Genomic DNA, 21,339 nt, shown 5'->3' with positions numbered 1-21,339 from the left:
GCAAGGTGTGTAACCAGAGTACTATTTGAAAGCACTTGTAACAGGTAACTAAGGAAATACGATTAAACGCTATGTACATTAATGGCACTATATAAAGACATACATACATTAAGAATGGAACGACTGAGCAAGATAAGATGCATTTCTTATAATGTAATCCGATAGTGAGGGGGGTGAAAACGACTGTCTGCAAGACTCTACTTATTGCACAGATACATTTATAGAACTAGACACGCATAATTGACACACCAAATGACATTTAAAAGGCTCAAGTTTTAAAAAAAGACGTTTTAATATTTTATTTTAAAAAAACAGAATTAAATCAAAACAAAAAAAACATTTAGTATTTGTATTCTCCACATGCCTTATAAAGCTTTCATGGTGAAACCAATGAACTGCATAATGTATAAATTACTTTCATAACATTATTACCAAATATTTATTAGTTTAGAAGCTTAATTGCACAATCCACACAACACTGAAAAGTGTTTAGCGACGTCTATCTATAAAGTGCCATTTAACCGAGAAAAAGCCACCTCACCTCCTCCATTCTTATTAATCGTTTATAGGCAATGCACTAAACCACAACATCCACGGTGTGCTCCAAGTTTGTCTATGAATTTCAGACCAATAAGCAACTGTACACGTCATTATGTGCCCAAGCCCTTAACACAGGGGTTATTATGAACACATTTAAGAATAAAAGTCATTTAAACATCTAGACCTCTGCATGTGATGAAAAATGTGTCAAAATCTATAACTTAACTAAAATGAGTGTGTAGTGTGGAGCTATATCAGAAGCCCCCATGAATATAAATACGCGTGGTTTGTAAAAACAAAGTATGAACCAACCTACTAATATTCAGTGATTTATTTATACCTAAATGGACCCGTTTTACATAATGTACCGTTTCTATATTTTTAAATCACCCACCCAAAATTAACCAACATATTTGTGTTACAGTGCTTTGTGTGTGTGTGAGGGGGAGTGGTTTACGATTTGTGCCAATGTTTGCAATGGGTAAGAGGTTTACAGCTTTTTTTCTCACGCAACATAAATATCACATCAATTTATAGACAACGGACAAAATGTCATTTAAGAGAACATTCCATTTGTGACATTTAAGTCACAAATCAGCTGCACAAGGTCAGAGCTGAACAGCAAATAAATATACATATATATTTTTACCTTAACCGCTTCAGCAGGGTGCAGGTTTAAAAACAGTGTGTTTGTTTATTTTTAAAGATTATAGCTCACTGCTGCATCTTTAAAAAGTGTTGTTACGAATAGTAATTTATTTTTTTTAAAACAAGCAGTTTGTTTTAGGCATTATATTGTTGTGAAGAATGCTTCAGTCATTCAAAACGTTTAGTTAAAATTAATCAAAGGGCAGGCAACCCAGCAGGTAATGGTAAACATCAGGTAAAGGTAAACAGTAGATGACCATAACTATTTCGATACCAACATTGGATCATTTCATTTACAGTGCAAGTGTAGAAATCAAGCTCCTTTGATAGAGCTAGTTCATAGGTAACATACAAAGTTTACACCAAAAAGGAATATAGCTCATTACATAAGCCTGCAGCTAAAGGAAATAAAGGAATGAGATTTAAAATGAACGTGCAAACAATGCACGAGAGGTCAGTGGTAAAGAATTATTTTGAGAATACCAAAGAATCAAAAAACGTGTTTCTCATTGCATAATCACATTATCTGATATTTCAAGATTTCCCCCATTACATTTCACGGGAATAATCCAAATGTTTAACTGCAATGAATTCCTCAAGGTGAACTCCTCCACCCCCCATCAATGCGAAGGCTGGGTACATTATTCCTGTACAGTCCACTTCCCGCTCATAAAGGCATTTCATATCATCAGCATTGTAGAACCCAACTTTGCCCTTGTCGTAGTCCAGACAAACGCCTATGCGGGAAGGCAGGGGGATAACTCTCTCTGGACAGTTGCTGGTAACATTAGAGGCCTTCGGGATAAAGAATTTCTTCATTCCTACAGTAGCCAAAGTAAAAGGCTGTGATGTGTCGTAGGTAGCATCTTCACTGCCACTGTCATGACCACTGTCTTGATCGTACCTGAAAAAGAAATGTTCTTCGTCACCAAAAAGGCAGTTTGTTATGCAATTACTTTAAAGTCTTCTCCTTAGCTAATTATAGTACGTAATGTAAAGCCTACTAATGAAAAGTCACAATCCATATAATATACAATTGAGCAGTCATTTACAGGAAAAGTGTAAGAAACCCAATAGATTCCAAAATTACCTTTTCTTTCCATTTTTGATCTTGATCACAAAACTAGTCATGAAACACCCCAATTGTTTGTCAAACAAACAAAACAAGTGTAGGTAAGATCACATTTGCAGGCACTGTTAAGGGAAGTTCTGCTTAGTTCAAACAAAATTAGTTTTTAAACAACTTGACAAGGTCATTGGCTTCCTCTAATACATGTCGTCATCCCTCAGACAATTATTCTACCCGATATTCTTCTTTCTAGTTCAAACATGGCAACACAGACCTATCTGTGGGTACAAGTTTCTTCCCCAAGGTAGGACGGAAGACTGAATTTGGAGCGGCGGCTATATGTGGCTTCTTTCTCCACCAGGTTAGTGTTGTATCAAAGCAGGATATAACAAAACAAAACAGCCTGCAAAACATATATTTAAAAAAATTACAAGATAAAACGACTCCATGATTGAACTATAAGGAGGCTAAATCAGTGGCATGTCCCACAGCAATACCGAAAAATACTGGAGGTTTTAAACAGCTTGCAGAATCTTCCTCAAAAAGGTTGCATCTGCTGGGGGGTGGGCGCTTTTAATGTGTGGTCTAAATAAGTCGCTGCTTTGCATATATCTGCCGCAGTAGCTTCTCCTCTTTCTGCCCAAGACGTGGAGACTGCTCTAGTGGAATAAAACTTGAATGCTAACAGGGGCTGGTTTCCCTGCCACGACTGTCTTGGATGGTAGCCTTATCTAGCTACGGAATCTCTAGATACCGTTTGCCCTCGACAAATTTTAAAGATATTTAAAACATTTCTCCCCCTCCCCCCCATTTTTTACTCTAAAAAATAAATACGTCAAACTTCCAAGACGCTGTGTTCTCAAGGTAAATCTTTAAACATCTGACAAACTGAAAAGAATGACATTCCGTTTTTATTCCTTGGATACGGACAAAAGGAAAATTATCTTTAAGAGAAAAAGTAGGTGAATTTAGATCTACTTTATCCTGATACAAATTATATGGCTGGATGAAAGAGTCTGAATTTCTGCTATCAGTCAAGTGGATGTAAGCACTACTGAGAAAGCAGTTTTTTTTACAGTTACCCATTTATGTTCCACTTACTGAAAGTGGCTCACAGGGTTTCTGACAAAGCTTTTAAAAAGTAAAATGGAGATCCAAAGGAGCAATGATCTAATTAGTAGGTCTTCTGTTCCAAATAGCCTTCAGAAATCTTTTTATTAAAGGGTGCGAGATTCTCCTCTGAAGGCACTGATGGCTGCCATCTAGACCTTGATTGAGTGGACGGAGATTTTGCTAAAAAGCCTAGTTGAAGAAAATCTAAAATCTTTTGGATACCATTGCTGATTATTGAAGATCAAAACAGTCTTTGAAATGTTGACAACACTGCTAGAGGAACTGTAAGTCGAACATTTGTATACCTGAAGGGTGTGAATCACTTGTCGCAACAGAACTTGTTGTTTCTTTAAGCTCCACCTGTCAAATTCCCTGCCATCAAGTGGAGTCGGCCCAGGTCTGGATTGTATTTTGCCCCTTGATGAAATGAGATCTTCTCAAGGGTAGTTGCCATGGAGCTTCTTTCGCCAAGTTAGCTAGCTCCATAAACCAGGCCCTCTTGGTCCAGAATGGAACTGCTTCCATGCTTGCTTTTTCCTGTTTTATTTTCCTTAGAACTCTCAGAATCATAGGACAGAGGGGGAAAGGCACGCTAAAGTTCCACTTCAGAGTCATGGCATCCGGATGATATGGATTGTCCGTCTGATTCATTAAACAGAAAAGGGGAATCTTTGCATCAACCCTGGAGGCATCCCCATTTGTTGATCATCAAGAAACACATAGGGTTACACTCACAAGCTACAGTTAAAAAAATAATAATACTATAAAAAAAAATAGGCATTGAGACCTCCCAGGAAGCAGTTTAACCATGACACTAGTAGGTCTGGACTTGCCACAGCTGTCACCCACGTGTCCATTGGGACCTATGTGTGCTGCTCCCCTTCTTCCCGTGGAGGTTAGTGGTTACTAGAATAGAATATCTGCCATGGTGGATGAGGAATTTGGATCGGAGCACTGGCAGAGGTCTGCAGCGGCATCCGCGCTGTGACCCTGGGTGGTCTCAATGCCTGTTTTTTACCTGCAGCATGCGAGTTTGACCCTCTATGTTTACGCCTGTTAATTAATGGATATTAAAAGCAATACTTTTACTGTGTCCATTTTCCTTCTCACTATAAACAAACACACTGGAGAGGATTTCTGATATACCTATATGCCTTAAGTGCTCCTGGACACCCGAACACCACCATTGGGTATAGGATATCCTTTCTATACTGAGGCTTGATGTCACATTCCCAAAGTAACTGCTAATTGCCCAGTTTAGGTGCAATACATGCCTGTATTATCCAACTAACCTGCGAGCTCATCTATTACCTTTCTACCTCAGAATACGCACTTCGATACACAGAATTGCACAGTGTGTGTTTTATGTACCACGCATGTGCTTCCTGGGCGTTGCGCTCCAATCTTTGTATTCATGTTCCTGCGAGACCTTGTGGATGGTCTTTTTCTTTCGAGAAGAACCTTAAAACTTTCAAAAGGGGTTGTATTTGATACATTTACTTATATTTGTGTTACTTATACATCACTGTTTTCCCGTATATTTTACATATGCATCCTATTGATTGATGCGCTTCATATTTGTTTGCAAACGCAGAGACTGTCTGGTTGATTGTAGAAGGGAAATTGCGCTTTCCTGGGCAGATATCCTCTTGATCTAGGAGTGCAGTACGTTTCCCTGGAGAGGCCGCATATTCTCCCTGGCCCACGGTACGGCCTCTAGAAACAGAAATCAAGCCTGGCAACTTCATACAATTTCTTACTGTTCTCGGAATTGACCTCATCACTTTCAGGCATCCATTCTTCAGTGTACAGCATCTTGAACAAGATTTTTTTTTTTTTTTTGTTTGTTTCTTGGAGTATGTGTCAAAGATAAGACCTAGGAATTGTAAAGTCTGAGAAGGGACCAAGAACACGTGTCCCAGTTGATGACCCATTAATATTTCTATAGGAAGGTTATCACCCAAGGAACCACTGTCTTCAACTGGGCTGCCAAATATGCTTTCATCACGATACGTTCTAGTCCAAGAGCAGCGACTACAAATAACTTTTTTGTAAACACACCTCACTGCTAATGTGAAGCAGCAGCTATGACCTGAAAATGGTGGACGACTCCAGGCAGATCCTGCCAGCGAATCTCTGGTATGTCTTGCATATTGGGACACGAAGATATAAATCTTTTAGATCTAGAGCCACCATAAAATATGCAGGCTGTTAACCGATTTCCCCATTTCCATCTTGAAGATTATGTATGGAACTTATATGTTGAGTGACTTTAGATTCCATACTGCTCAGAACCCTCCAAATGATTGTGTAACAAAGAATAGAACAGAGTATGTTCATCTGAATCTTTCCTGAGCTAGCAGTTGTATAATGGTGTCCGAGATGGGATAGGTTGTTGTTCATTTTCATCAATACTTATCTTTTAGGGGTTAGACGACATTGAAAGCATTAATTTTTCCAGTGGTATTTTCGAGAACTCTTAAGGGAGGATACTCAAATTCTGCAGCACACATTGATGTGATGCCATACGTGACTTTAAAAAAAAAATAATCTTAGTCTACCTCTCACTCTAGAATAACAAATTGAAGTGATAAAGGCGCTCAACGTTTGATCCCTTGTATGATTGTAATAAACAAATGAACAATATGGGACATAAGGGTATGTGAGAGAATTGAAGTAAAGTCCCCAAGAGAAGAAATAATCCCTGAAGGGCAAGAAAAGGTTAAAATAACGTAGATCAAGCCCTCATTGGGATGGTTTCTGGACTCACAATAAGTATTGAATAATGAATAATACTCACAAATCCCCTTTTCCAATGTCCTATAGAGGTGTGCAGCCTGGTAGAGAGATGCTGGTCTCTGAAAGCAAATGGGAAAAAAAGAGAGAAAACCAGCGCACTGCAAAAGTGGGTCCCAAGCAAATGAATAGTAAAAATCTTCTTTATTTAGGACTCCTTGATAAAGTGTATGTTTACACGAAACGCGTAGGAGAGTGTTAACCTCCACTTTTAGATGTATTAAATAAAGAAGATTTTTACTATTCCTTTGCTTGGGACCCACTTTTGCAGTGCGCTGGTTTTCTCTCTTTTTCCTATTTACCTCTCACTCTAAAAGTCGCTTAAAAATGCAGATATGCGTGTGGTGCAATATTGATCCGGAAACCTTGGAGGTTTGGTCAGAACTTTACCCACAGTGCATTCGGTTGCTAGGGGGTGTGGATGGGGAGAGGGGGAAGGCAGAGACACCCGGGAATCGAACAGGTAAGAAAACCCCCTCTGACAACACAAATCACTGTGTGTTATTTGCGGATGAACATCTGCAACTAGGAGAAGTGCCTGGCCTTCACATACGGGCATTAGGTTAACGAGCAACCACTACGTGTCTCAGTTGAAGTCTCAAACTAACAAATCGAAAACGGAACACCTTCCATCCTTCTGTTATGTAGGACATAAAAAACACAAACCTGGAGGAGAGAAAGCCTTATATAGCCAATCCTCAAAATGCTACCCGTCTTACCAGAGGAAGGAGCTAGTACCCACAGGTGTGCGCTGCTGTGGTACGGAGACATTTGTTTTTTTCCTTGATAATTTTTTTTTTAATAATCTATTTTTGCAGCGGGGTCCCTGGAATGCAAAATATATTTCAGCTAAGTATTTAATTAATCTCCTCTTGGTCAACAACCTTGTACAAACACCAAGGCGGCATTTTTCTTGTGAAACAGAAAACAGTCTTCCTCAACAAACCCTAAAATGGAATGGCAAAACAAAGGCAAACCACCAACAACGTTAAGCTTAACAGCTGCAAACAAATTCATATAAAACCATACAGTACAATACCTTGGACTACTGATGTCACGGGGATTATGAAGCCATTCTTGCAATTTAATGTCTGATGCAACGCCAACTTTCACCAGGTAGGAGTAGGACTCCAGAGAGAAGGCCCAGAAATGTTTGCCTCTTGTGATTCCAGTGTCACCGATGATATAATCAAGGCACGTGTAGCATCCTACTTGAATACGTTCCGCTCCAAGCAAGAGGGGAAGCCCAGCCATGCTCTCCACTGCATCTCTTCTAATGTTAAGCATGAGGTGCTCCTTATTGTATCCACATTTCTCATCAAACAGAAAACTAAAAACTAAAAAACACATAAATTTACCTTAAAAGTAGGAACAGTAAAAGTTCTCTGGGAAAAAAAAATAAACATACATAGAAAATCTAACATACAAGAGGAATGACTATAATTAACATTATCTATAACCACAAAGCGTAAGGGGTCTATACTTATTACCTAGATAGTTAGAAAGCGACTGAGAATGTATAAAATGTACATGTCATTGCAGCAAATTGAGACAAACTGTTGCGTAGCAGAACAAATTTCACTAGCAATCCCATAAGATGTTGTTAGATGAGGCTACGCTTTAAAAAGTGAATCCTATTACACAAATAAAATGAAGAGATGTGGAATACTGTACAAACATTGTGTAACCAGAACGATCTAAGCATTTAGTTAAAGGGCAGATGGTGACATCTGCAGATTCTCAACCGTTTTAGAGGTTTTAAACTTGGCTAAATTCCAAGTATACCTGGTGCAGGCGGTGTTTGAAAGGTGACTTCCTTGCTGTAGGAACTGCAAGCTGAACCCCGAAATCCTCGTACTCTGAAGGTGTAGGCACTGTTCACGTCAAGGTCGGAAACCACTTTACTGGTACTGGATGCGTCAACCTCTTTCCACAAGAGGTCTTCATTTTTATCTAGCTTTCGGTATTCAAGCACATAGCTGTCCATTGAAACGGAATCGCCGGGTTGTTGCCAGCAAATCTTTGCTTGGTTATAGATCTTGCTCTGTTCTGCGTTAATTTCTGGTGCATCAAGAGCTGAACATTTTAAATTAAAAAAAAAAAAGGAGTGTGATATTTAATAAGACTACAAATATTTTTAACATTTGTTCACACTAACCATAACCAAATGAGAACAATGTTGTCTTGAAACTCATGCACAATACCGATGAGTAAGAAAAACTCTTAAATATCAAACCTACATTTTACACGTTTGCATCCATAGTTTCATATTTCCAGTGATTAAGGGTATTCCATAAAAGTTCATTCTCTTTCATTTAATTATATTCACCAACAAAATAACTAAAGCTTGGACATCTGTTTAGAAAGGAAAGGTATACAGGGATATACCAAATAAGTAAACATGGGAAGGATGTTGATCCAGGGAGATATCCGATTGCCAATATTTGGAGTCAGAAAGCCATTTATTTTTGCCCTTATGAGATATCATCCAATGATATGTCACTGGGTTTTTTTGTTTGCCTTCCTCTGGATCGCTATACTGTAAGTTCAAATATAGGATAACGTATCTGTCTAAATCAGTGTTTCCCAACTCCAGTCCTCAGGGAACCCCAACAGGTCAGGTCTTAAGGATATCCCAGCTCCAGCAAATGTCGGTCAATCAGCGGCTCAGTCATTTTGACTGAGCCACCTGTGCTGGAGCAGGGATATCCTTAAGACCTGACCTGTTGGGGTTCCCTGAGGACTGGAGTTGGGAAACATTGGTCTAAATTTAGCATAGGTTGAACTTGAAGAGACGTATGTCTTTTCAACTAAATTCACTATGTAATATACAAGAAGAAATAAACTAGTTTATCACAGGTAAAAAGAACATGGAGTAAAATAACATGGAGTGAACATGGGTTTACATTTTATTATCAATGCATACATCTATTAAGATAACTAAAGCTGAATGAACTAGATTAACCCTTTTGCTGCCAGAGTGATCAGGATGTAGGTAGAATACTGTAAATTAAAGTCAAACAAAATAAAACCCTTCTGCATCAGAAGGGTCTGGAACACACAGTAGTACTTCATTAAAACAAATAGACACCTAAACTCCAAATGCAATGTAGTGGGGTCCCCTCTTAAAGGGTGTCCTGAAGCTTTTCCAAAGAAGAAACAATGCTGGCATAAATGACAATGCCGGCATACAGAAAAAGTGTGCACTTGTGATTACAGTAGCAACTTAAGTCGCATACTAAAACGGAAAATTATTTTACCTAACAAAACATTGAGAAATACGTTGTGACAAGACACTAAGTAACCGCTTAGCTATTACTCAACAACTGGACCACGTCAAAATCCTGAATAAGGCATTAATAATAATCTATGTTGATGACAAAACCCTAAAATTAAAAGCATGGGCTGAGAAACCTAGCCTACTGAAAGCAGTGTACACTGTGTACCTCTTGAGAAGGTCAGGTCGCTCAAAAGGTGTTCTTCCTTAGACACATCAATAAAGTATTCTTCAAAGCTAGAATGAGCAGCAGGACGAAACGTTTTTAGGGAGTCGCTTGCTTTTTGGATTCTGCAAAAAAATACAAAGCAAATGAGAAAACCAAAATACAAAAAAAATAAAATAATAATACATATCAAATGCTATTTGTCACGTCCTATTAAAATGTAAGTGATACCTTTCCCTGGTTTCCCTGATCACTCACATTTACATTTTTTTTTTTTTAAAGTAACCAAATAGGAATTGGGCTAATTTAAGATACAGGTTTACTGAAAAATCAAATTGAGATGACTTCCAGCGATTGCGATCAAGCCATCGCTCTTACTATAAGCACACGCGACGGCGGCAATGCATGTTGACGCCGCGTTGCTGTCGGCGGCACTATAAACGCAACCTTAGAACTGCATAATATGTTTACAAATATGTAATCACCCAGAACCTCTCTGGTTCCTCCCTCTTAGGCCCCAGTTAACAAATACACATCCTGTGCAACCCCATTTTCTGAATTTCAACTGCCATAACAACCAAGTCCATGCAGTTGTCTCACTCTGCAACAAACTTCTGTAGAATGTGTCCAAGAACCCTCCTCAAAACAGCGCTATGTAAATACATATCTACACGTCGTGAGCCATTGGTAAAATGGTAAAAACAGTATGAATTAATGCAACAGTAAAATAGGTCCTACGTAATGTAATCTAGAATTCAGTCTTTGAATAATTAATGAGTCTAAATGCACCACATGGAAAACGTGCATTTTAAATTGGACACTTTCAAAATGTTTTGGGTTCAGAGAAGCTTATCCATTATGTTGTGATAGTGGCAGTTTCAGCAGTAGACAAAGGATTCTGCATACAACGATGGGCAGTTTCAAAAACTGAATAAACATTAAAAGGCAACCATTCCACTATGATCACTATTGCACCATCTTAACACAAACATACAGTAACTTCTATACAAAATGGGAGCAACCAGTAACCAATGACACACGGTTTTGCACTTTCTATTGGATGTTTCTGGTATTTCCCAAAGTCATGCTATTGTGCCTTGTAAAATATTTTAATTGTTTGAATATGGGAACATCTCCGTAAATTCATTCATGTACCTGACATGCAGTTGTTTTGCGGTTTGAACAAAGCAAGAATGATCCGTTTCCTTCAGCACTTCCTGGGCATATCCCACAAGCCCATTATTTTCTAAGAGGCCCTGGTATTCTTCCATCTGATTCTGTAGTTTTTCCAACCTTACACTCTTTGAATTATTAATTGACTTGAGGACAAAAGATTTCCGGTCTTCCAATATATTATAAAGTTTCTCAAAATTGTAAGTTGCTTCGTCTTGAGATCGCTCTCCGTTGCACTGGGAAGGGGGGGGAAGGGAGAACAGAAATAAAGCTAATGAGCCAAAGTTATTGTAGCGCAAACACTTTGCAGCACATTTCAGCCTCACGTTACTCTAGATAAGTAGATGTTTTTCACAGTCACAGAAAATAGTTTGTAAGGAGTCTTGTGTGTAGTGAAGCTTGAATAAATGATACCACGGCAATAGAACAAATTCTGGGATGAATGAGTTGTGGGTTCTGCCTCTTTAGGACAGCAACGCTATATATGTGGGGACATTTCCAGCTCTAAGAGTTAGAAGAGCATTTGATAGATGGGCAAGTAATTCTGACAGCTGCTAACCTAGCTCTGGTTATAATAGAAGTTCAGTTGTTCTGACCTTGTAATGACTGTACAATGAGACTGAAAACACAACTAGTCATAATAAAACGGAATGAGTGTCTGTGTTTTGGTAGTTTCCAGGAATTTAGACAAGCATGTGTGGTATTTGAGCCCTATTGGAGAGTAGTCACAAATTTTTTTTTTTTTTTTTTTTTTTTTTTTACTTCTAAGCATGTTTGTGAGGGCACTTGTGTGACTGTAGCAAACATGTATGAGCATGAATACCAGATATCAATGAGACCATCTCCATTTCATAAGGGCTCCACTTGCTGACTATGTGGAATCAGGGTAAAAGGGAGTTACGTCAAAATGTTGACCATTTTGCTGTAATTGCATGTTTATTAGATTAATTAACAACTCTTAAGATTTGAAACCGTAAACATTTATTTATTTATAAAATATTTTACCAGGAAGTAATACATTGAGAGTTACCTCTCGTTTTCAAGTATGTCCTGGGCACAGAGTAAAACAAATAATACATGGTTACAAGTACAGTTACATAAATGAACAAGGTATACATTATATACAAGACATTGCGTGCACAGTTAAAGAAAATGTATATTATGAGCGTATGAAACACTTACAGACCAGATTAAAGTGTGAGACAGCCTTAGATTTGAAAGAACTTAAGTTGGTGGTGGATATGAGAGTCTCTGGTACGTTGTTCCAGTTTTGGGGTGCACGGAAGGAGAAGGAGGAACGTCCGGATACTTTGTTGAGCCTTGGGACCATGAATAGTCTTTTGGAGTCTGATCTCAGGTGATACGTGCTGCATGTGGTAGGGGCGAGGAGCTTGTTCAGGTAGCTGGGTAGCTTGCCCAGAAAGTATTTGAGGGTGAGACAGGAAAGGTGAACTTTGCGCCTAGACTCGAGTGATGACCAATCTAGTTCTTTGAGCATTTCGCAGTCTTGAACACAGCACTTTCTGTGCCCCATATATGCTGTATAGCTTTATTCTATGCCAAGTGTACACTTCTACACTTTCTAAAGCAAAATGGCACAAAATATTTTAAAAGTATATTTGAGATTTCCTCTTACCTCTGTCCGTTTAATCAGGAGTTCCAGTTCAGATATTTGATCCTTTACTTGGCTTTCCTTGCTGATAAGGTAACTAATGCCCTTTGTAAGCTTTTCCTATTGAAAACAAATAAGAGAACAGTAAGTTAATGCTAAATACACAACACACACACTTTTTACTTTAATCCTTTATGAAGGCTCCTGGAGAGCCAACGTGTTACAGTAGAACAGACATGCTATGATGTACAGATCAATTTACTATGTTATTCCAACATTTAAAAATAAAAGAATTCCATTGCAACTTCCCTTAAAGCACTGACAAATGTTTACACTTTTATTGAAACTTTTACGTTTCAGCCAATAGATTTTTGATACTCAGATATACTGTACTACAGGTAACCTTGTTTCAATGCATACCTTCACCAAAAGCTAGAAAAACCTTAAGAAATGGCACTATTAGGAACTCATTGCAATTCGCTACATAAAAATCAGTCCAATCTACATTCTTTGTATTACAAATGTATATGCCACAAACATATTCTGTGACAATAGAATGAGGAAGAATCATACAGAAAGTTATAAAGACATTGCAAAAAATTAACATCTAATCCAGGGGTGCGCAATGTTTTGACCCTGCGCACCCACTGCTTTCTCATCTCCCGGCTCGCACAATTCCGCCCCCCCCCCCCAAGACTCCGGCGTCATTTGACACCGGTTACCATGGCGACACGTCACCAAAAATCCGCTAGGAGAAGCTGCAGAGGCCTCACACGGTCCCCCCGGCACTTAATGTAAGTGCCTTGGGGGAGAGTGTGGGACCTCTGAAGCCAACGCGCCCCCCTGTAAAATCTTTCGCCCCCCTCCCCTATTTTGCGCACCCCTGATCTAATTAATGTAGTGTACTTACAAAGTACAGCTTACGCCACTTAGTTTGATAGTCAAGTCTTAATTTTAAGAAAGTAGCACAGAACGTTACTTCTGTTCCATAATGAGACTATTCTGACGGCATGAAAACTTCGGCAGGAAGGAGATTAAATCACTCCAAAATTGCAATACATTGCGTTTAGTGTAATAAGTGTGCAGATTAGAACTGTCCCTGCCACACTATAAAGTTTGGGGTGGGAATTTGTATTTTTTTGTTTGTTTGTTTTTTGTTTTACACATTTAAAACTTTGTCGTAACACTGCTGACTTTGCAGGGGATGAAACAGCCAATGTATACATTTCCACAGAACTGGCACTAGATTTGTTTTTATGTTGTAAAAATAGTGTTCTACCAATTATCAAGGAGTAGTATGGCATAGCACCAACAACTGACTCCAGTGGTGTAAGTCTGAGGCTACAGAAGAACCACGTCTGAGGCAAAGCTTTCAATTACCAATCTGCTTACCAAAATAACTCCCCAAAATGCTTTGTGTAGCACCACGCAAGGCATGGCGGGGCACAATGATTGAAAGCTGACTCTAGCTGCGTGATCAGTCTTGCTAGTTCTCAGCCCGTTCAGGAAACAAGTAAAAGGACTGGCGGAGTGTACAAATACTCTGTTACTTTGTTTTGGTTCCTCGATTAAGTCTCAGGCGTATTCCAAATTCCCTAAAATGCGGCAAAAATCTGTGTGTTCATTTTTGAGATTTATTTATTTTTTCATCTCAAAAGTTAACAAACATTTAGATAGAAATCAGGGATATTTAATCAGATCTCGGGACAACGGGACAGAGGGCAAAAAAAAAAACAGGGCTGTCCCAGCTAAAATGAAAGGTCTTGTCACCCTAAATTTGCAACACTGAGGGACATGGCCAATTTTAAAAAGGAGTTTATTACTCATGGAGCAGGCACTGACTGGAACTAGTGGTGCAGTGGATGGAGCTGTGACTCGAATAAGTAGGAAGCTGGGTAACAGAAGAGGAAGAAGGGGAAATAGGCAGGCCAGTTCGGAGCGGACACATCCCAATAGATTTGCCAGATTGAGTAAAGGTATTTGGAGCGCCAGAGCAGGAACGGCAAGGATGGACGGCAAGGATGGGGGAGACAGATTCCTCTACCAGCCAGGAGAATAATACCTCCAGCAGAGAGAGGACTCAAGAAAGGTTGGGGTTGTAGCATTATTGAGGGTAGATAGGGCAATCTGTTGTAGTGACCGTATTAACTGAACAGTTTGAGGTCTCCTATGTGCTCGTGTTTGGCACATTGCGGATCAGGTAGACGGATTGTTGAGAGGGGCCGGCAGTCTTGGTACATGATGGTACCAATGACAAATTATAGAAAGATGGAGGGTCCACAAATCTAGAGTGCACACTTAAAGCAAGGACCCCCAAGGTAGTTTATTTTGTATTCATTTTTTAATACTACCAGTGCCATGCGCTATCCCAGGGAGGTTAATGCATGGCTAAGAAAGTGGTGTAGGAAGGAGGGTTTGGGGTTTTTAGAGCGCTGGGAGTTCTATGAAGAGGTGCGATCTTCATAGTAGGAATGGATTGCACCTCAATGAAGAGGAATCTTCTGCGTTAAGGGGGGGGGAGAGGTTAAAAAGGTTTGAGGATATTTAATACTTGAAAGGAGGGGGAGGGACAAGCAACAAGAAGTAAAGGACTAAACAGAACAGATAGGAACAGGGAAATAGCTAGGGATCGTAGGGGTGGAGTAGGAGTTCGGCAAGCAGGGAGACACATTAAATGCAGATAATACTAGTAAATGTCTACAGACTTCCTACCTTTCTACTCCCATTTAATTTAGTAACAGATGAGATAATAGTACACACTGGTAAAACCCCTAAATGCATGCTTGCTAATGCAAGAAGCCCAACAGATAAAATGGGGGAGCTTGAATTAATAGCTACAAGGGAGCAGTATGATATCATAGGCATTACTGAGACATGGTGGGATGAAACTTGTGACTGGGCAGTTCATTTAGATGTTTACTCCCTATTTCAGAGGGATCGATTGGGCGATTTTAATTATCCAGACAGACTAGAGCAATGAGAAGCATTACAACTAAAGGAACCAGGTGTTTGGGGTACGAAGAGAATTAAATGACCCAAATGATTGAGGAACCAACCAACCAGGAGATGGACATTACTGCATTTGGTAATATCAAACAATGTAGAAGTAATAATAAATATTAAAGTGAGGGAACATTTGGGAAACAGTTATCATAACATGGTCTTATTTGAAATAAATGATCGAAAACCCATATTATACGGGTTAAACGCAGACTTCATTTACAATGGCAGATTTTAATAAATTGATGAATAATCTACAAGCAATAATTTGGGATGACCGTTTTGCAGGAAACAATGATGTGGAAGATAAATGGGCAGTCTTAAATACATTGTTAAAAAAAAGTGTACTTAGTGTATTCCCTTGGGTAATTCATCTAAAGAAACAAGTCTAAACCAATGTGGCTAAATAAACAGGTAGGGAAAGAAATGGACAAGGAGAGGGGGGCATTTAGAGTCTTAAAGTCAGAAGGGACAGAGACATTGTATAAGTATTCGAATAAATTTAAGAAAAGTTGCAAAAGGCCAGATTAGCATAAATTGAAAATGAAAAAAGAATTGCAATAGAAAGTAAGATCAACCCATAAAAGTAATTTAAGTAAATAACAAAAAGATTAGAAGAGAGAATATAGAACCCTTTCAGTGTGAGATTGACACGCAAATTAATGGACAACGAAAAAGGCAGAGGCATTAAACAACAACGGCACCTGTGTATTTATCAGGAGAGGAGTCAATTGCAAAACTACTGCAACTGGAGGAAGGGACAACCTGTATATTAACAAACAATTGGTTACCTGAGAAAGGAGTGAATAGGCGGCTTGATAAAATGAAAATAAATAAGGCACCTGTTCCCGATGGCATACATCCAAGAGCTCTTAATGAGCCACGTTCATTAATAGCCAAACTATTGCATTAAATATTCAAGGAGTACATTTCCATAGGCTCAGTACAACAAGATTTGTGGAAAGCAGACGTGGTGCCTATATTTAAAAAGGGAGCTAGATGACAAACAGGAAATTACAGACCTGTAAGCCTGACATCAATAGTGGAGAAGCTACTTCAAGTTTTAGTACGGGATAATATTCAGGAATGGTTAACAAAATTAGCAAAAAGTCAGCATGGATTTATGTAGGATAGACTGTGCCTAACTAACATTGTTAGTTACTTTGAGGAGGATAGTAGGCATTTAAACCAAGGTAATGCAGTTGATATGGTCTACTTAGATTTTGCATAAGCTTTTTACACAGTGCCACACAAGGTTAGTGTACAAAAGAAATCAAATTGGATTTGGTAAAAATATTTGCACCTGGATTGAAAACTGGTTGAAGGACAGACAATAGAGATATAGCCAGGTCCCATCTGGGTCCCCCTTACCTCCTGGTGCAGCTGGCAGCGGAGGCTGGGGCGAGTGGCAGGTATTGGGGCGACCGGGGAGCTCCTCGGTGAGAACGCCTGTAAGGGTGCCGCCATCTTTAATTAGCCACGCATGCGCATAGCTAGCTTGCGCATGAGTGATGGCCTCAGAGTTGCGGCGGCCATTACATGGAAGCTCCGCAGGGGAACTACAAACCCCAGCAGCACCCCAGGGCTTGTATATCACGTGGCGCAGAGCAGCCAATAGGGCTGCAGCATTCTCCTGCTCAGGAGATATAAATTTGGCGCGTTGGCAGCCACGCTTCAGTCGGAAGGGGGAGCAAAACAGCAGATAGTGTCCAGGGAGCTGTGACTAGGCCTAGTTTGCCCCCTTAGGTCCCAGGTGGAGGCAATGTCATCACCCATATCAGGTAAACCCCAGTCTCCCTTCAGCGGAGGACCAGACCTCCTGTGAGCCCAATAGGTAACACACCACACGTAGTCACCCTAGACACGTGGGAAAGGGGGCTAGAGAGTTGTCATAAATGGAACTTTTTCAGGTTGGGCTAAAGTTGAGAGTGGAGTACCTCAAGGATCGGTATTAGGACCCGTGCTTTTCAACCTGTTCATTAATGACCTTGAGGGTGCATAGAGTCACTATCTTTGCCGATGACTCTAAATTGTGTAAGGTAGTAAAATCAGAGCAGGATGTAATTTTTCTCCAGAAGGACTTGGATAGACTGGAAACTTGGGCAGGTAAATGGCATATTAGGTTTAATACAGATAAATGTAAGGTTATGCATTTGGGAAACAAGAACAAACAGATGACATACAAAATAAATGGGTCAAATTAAGGAGAATCCTTGATAGAGAAGGATTTAGGAGTGTTTGTAAAAAGCAGGCTTGGCAATAGTGGCCAATATCAGGCAGTAGCTGCAAAGGCAAACAAGATCTTATCTGGCATTAAACTGGGTATGGATGGAAGTGTAGTAAGCATAATGATTCCACTGCATAAAGCAAAGAGTAAGACCACACCTTTATTATGGAGTACAGTTTTGGGCACTACTCCATAAAAAAAAAAAGACCATTAGAACCAGAATAAAGTGCAGAGAAGAGCCAGCAAATTAATAAAAGGGATGGGAAATCCGACTTATGAGGAGAGGCAAGCTAAATTAGATTTGTTTACATTAGAAAAGAGGGGTCTTGATAACTGTATTGATCCCGGATATATAGTTGCATATAAACAGCTTTCTAAAGAACTATTCATCACAAGGGCAGTACAAAAAAATAACCCAAAGAGTCATCCCTTAAGGTTGGCAGAAAGGATATTTCACCAGCAACAAAGAAAATGGTTCTTAACAGTGAGGCTAGTTAAAATGTTGAATTCATTACCCATGGAGACAGTGATGGCAGATACAATAGATATCTTCAGAAAAAGGTTGGACATCTTTTTAGAAAGGAAATGTATACAGGGATATACCAATTAAGTAAACATGGGAAGGATGTTGATTTAGGGAGTAATCTGATTGCCATTACTGCTGTCAGGAAGGTATTTCTTTTTCCCCTTATCATTGAATAAGGTTTCACTGGGTTGTTTTTTTTTGTTTGCCTTCCTCTGGATCAAAATACTGTAAGTACAAATATAGAATAAGCATCTGTCTTCTAAATGTAACATGCGATTGGAAAAAGTTAAACCTCATCTACTAATGTAACTTTCATCTTCCATTGTATATGAGGGAAAAGGAGTTACATTTAGGGTGGAGTTGGTGGAAAGGTGGCATTAAAAAAAAAAAAAAAAAAAACCCACAACAGGGGAAACTGCATCTTTAACGCATCTACTTTTGCACAATGAGGCTTCTGTTATTTATGAGAACAATGGAGACATTGCATTATGATGCTGGATTTATCACAATGACATTACACTAGTAACGTTAAAGCCCCAGCGAGACCCAAAGACATTTTTAACCAATAAAAGACAAGCTTACCTTCAGTGTTTTGTATGCATTGCTCATTGTCGTCACTCGGTGGTTTGCATGTGTGCCAGCCAGTTTACACAAGTGACAGACCGGCCTCCTGCATATTTCACAATACATGTTTACCTTTTCCATTTCATGCTCTGGGCACATTAGAACCTGGCAATGAAATTACAGAACAAAAATAAAAAAATTAGAAAAGGAATATTAAAGCAGCAGTTCAAACAATATCCTACATGTTTTGTTTTGTTTTTTAATAAATCAGTTCTGTACTAAGAAAATACATATAGCATTTAAAAAATGTAAAAAAAAAAGTTTAAGACATTTTTAATGTTTCTAATGTAGAAGCATTTCCAAAGTGACCGCCCCCTTTCACTTCTGATAGGCTCTGGCTCTCGAGCCCCGCCCTCTCACTAGCAGTGCACCAATTGTATCTAGTAACTGCCCAGTCAATCACATTCTAGGAACAACATTGCCCAGAATGCTGTGCAAGAACTGAATTAAATAACCCTGAGCAATCTATTGCAGTTGAATACAGGAGAACAGATCGATATGCAGCTTAACTAATCACTTGTCAGTGTTCAGATTGTATTGATGCACATATTGAACATATACATACACACACACAAGAATGTTCAGGGCACTCAAAAGGGGGAAAGTATAAGGAAAGCAACTTATCTGGTCAGTTGTGGTGCAAGCAGGATCACCATCCAGCAGCAAAAATAGACTAAATCCTGATGTACAAAATCCGCACCACTCAAGCCCTGAGGTAGCTTGAAAAGGACCGGGAGGTCAGAAACGTGGCTTCTTTTTCCCTGCTAGCTTGTGTTTCTACATTAAATTGTTTTTGCATTTGAATTGGCGAGTGCTGCGGATTTTGTAGATCAGGATCACACACACACACACACACACACAAAGTAATAAGTATAAATATATAGTCATGATGTGGTGGGTGTAGGAGTTGGAGCTAGCTGGGAATGTGTAATCAATTTCTGTCTGGTAACAGTTGTAATGGAGGTAGGTGGCCCCTTCCCCCAGAGCTCACTCCTCCTCACCTTTTTAACTTGGGAGGTCTTTTCACATTGCTGCAAGAACATGATCTACTATGGTTTTATCCCCTCATACAGAGGTAAAGGGAAGGGTTCAGTGTAATGTAGGACCTGCATTAATTTTGGTTATACCTTGACGTGGTATACAGGCTTATGACGCTTTGGCCAAAGGGTTTAACTAAATAACCAAGTAATTATTATTATTGAAGTATTGAAACTTTATACTTATTACTTTATATGTTTCGTCAATTGGATGTAGCATTGGGCAACCCTGTCTTTTGTTGTATACATTTGCCACGCCCAGTAGCACTCATTTTGACATAAATATATATTCATGATGTGGTGGGTGTAGGAGTTTGAGCTAGCTGGGAATGTGTAATACTGTAGCTAGGATAGCTAGAGATAGATATATATTTATTTTTAAACGGCAGCTTGAACTGCAGCTTTAAACTCCTGCAATTAAAAAGTACTAACTCTCCTGATGCCAGAGTACTAAGCAATGCTTTGCAAAACTATTTTTTGCCAGAGAAAAGGTCAATGGTCTCTCAAAACCATATATGGTTCAAAACATCTATAGTGCCGCTCTGGTCTTAAACCCTTACGGAAACTGTTCTAAATATAGCATCATTAATTTAAGCAGCATTCTAGTCGGGAATCTGCTGCAGCATATACACACTACAAGTCTAACAAAAGTTCCTCCTTCACCAGTGTTTCTTTGACGAGCCATTATTCTATTTGAATTTACAATGTGTTGATCTATTTACACTACAAAGTGCTGCATGTTTTATAAAAATAAAAATATTATTATCCTTCTTGAAATGAAAGTTCAACTCCAACTTATTTGAATGCGACAAATCAGATTGAATACTGAAAGTATCAAAATCTTGTACAAATCCCCTTTGGTACGATATATTATTCTTGTGTTAGAGAAAAGTATTCCTCTGTCACAATAAGGAAGCTGGAGGAAAGGCAAACATTCATGCAATCTGCTTTTGGCACATAAACAAGATTATGTCATGCACATTGGTTGCTTGTTGAACTTCTTATTCACACGACCCAGATATTGCCTTCTTAACTTCACAGCACATAAAATGGTTTTGTAACGGTCTGTCTGTTGCATTTACAAGGCAACAGAGAAAATGAGGTAAAACGCACCAGCCTTTTTTCTAAAGCGGAGTGTTATATCTTTCAAACATCTACTGCGTGAGACAGATGATTCTCCTGAAGTGGGAAACCTTATACCTCAACTGGGGAGAACATTAAAAGCACATGGGACTCAAAGAGAACGTACAGCCACATGTCATATGGAATCCAGTATGTACACTAATGCCATAAATCATATGCAAGTGATAAAATGATGTTGATTGTGCCATTTTATTACTTGCTGCAAAAATAAAATCAATGTTCTGGGAAGCCTTAAACATGTCCACTAATTGCTTGCAGTATTGTTTTTAACAGATGGAGAATATGATAAGGAATTAGTGCATTTCTAAATGGCTTTACAATTGAGGAAAGAAATGTAAGTGGTGGATCCAAATTGCACAGGTGTAGAGTGTTTTGGCAACAGGCATGG

General features: G+C 39.1%; 1 protein-coding gene across 3 annotated transcripts in view; it reads right to left on the bottom strand.

Annotated features, from left to right (window-relative positions):
* Positions 1-273: 273 nt before the first annotated feature.
* Positions 274-21,339, bottom strand: part of TRIM36 (tripartite motif containing 36) — an 89,826-nt gene continuing 68,760 nt past the window's right edge. For all 3 annotated transcript variants that reach the window (XM_075601450.1, XM_075601459.1, XM_075601469.1), the window contains exons 4-10: positions 18,730-18,876; positions 12,419-12,514; positions 10,765-11,018; positions 9,613-9,734; positions 7,952-8,242; positions 7,206-7,503; positions 274-2,092 (exon numbers count right to left, since the gene is read on the bottom strand). In XM_075601450.1, the coding sequence (XP_075457565.1) occupies positions 1,738-2,092; positions 7,206-7,503; positions 7,952-8,242; positions 9,613-9,734; positions 10,765-11,018; positions 12,419-12,514; positions 18,730-18,876 (1,563 nt within the window). In that variant the 3' untranslated portion in view covers positions 274-1,737. The remainder of the gene's footprint in view (positions 2,093-7,205; positions 7,504-7,951; positions 8,243-9,612; positions 9,735-10,764; positions 11,019-12,418; positions 12,515-18,729; positions 18,877-21,339) is intronic.

This window comes from Ascaphus truei, chromosome 1 (assembly GCF_040206685.1).
Source record: "Ascaphus truei isolate aAscTru1 chromosome 1, aAscTru1.hap1, whole genome shotgun sequence".
NCBI lineage: Eukaryota > Metazoa > Chordata > Amphibia > Anura > Ascaphidae > Ascaphus > Ascaphus truei.
This window is presented reverse-complemented; position numbering and strand designations above follow the sequence as displayed.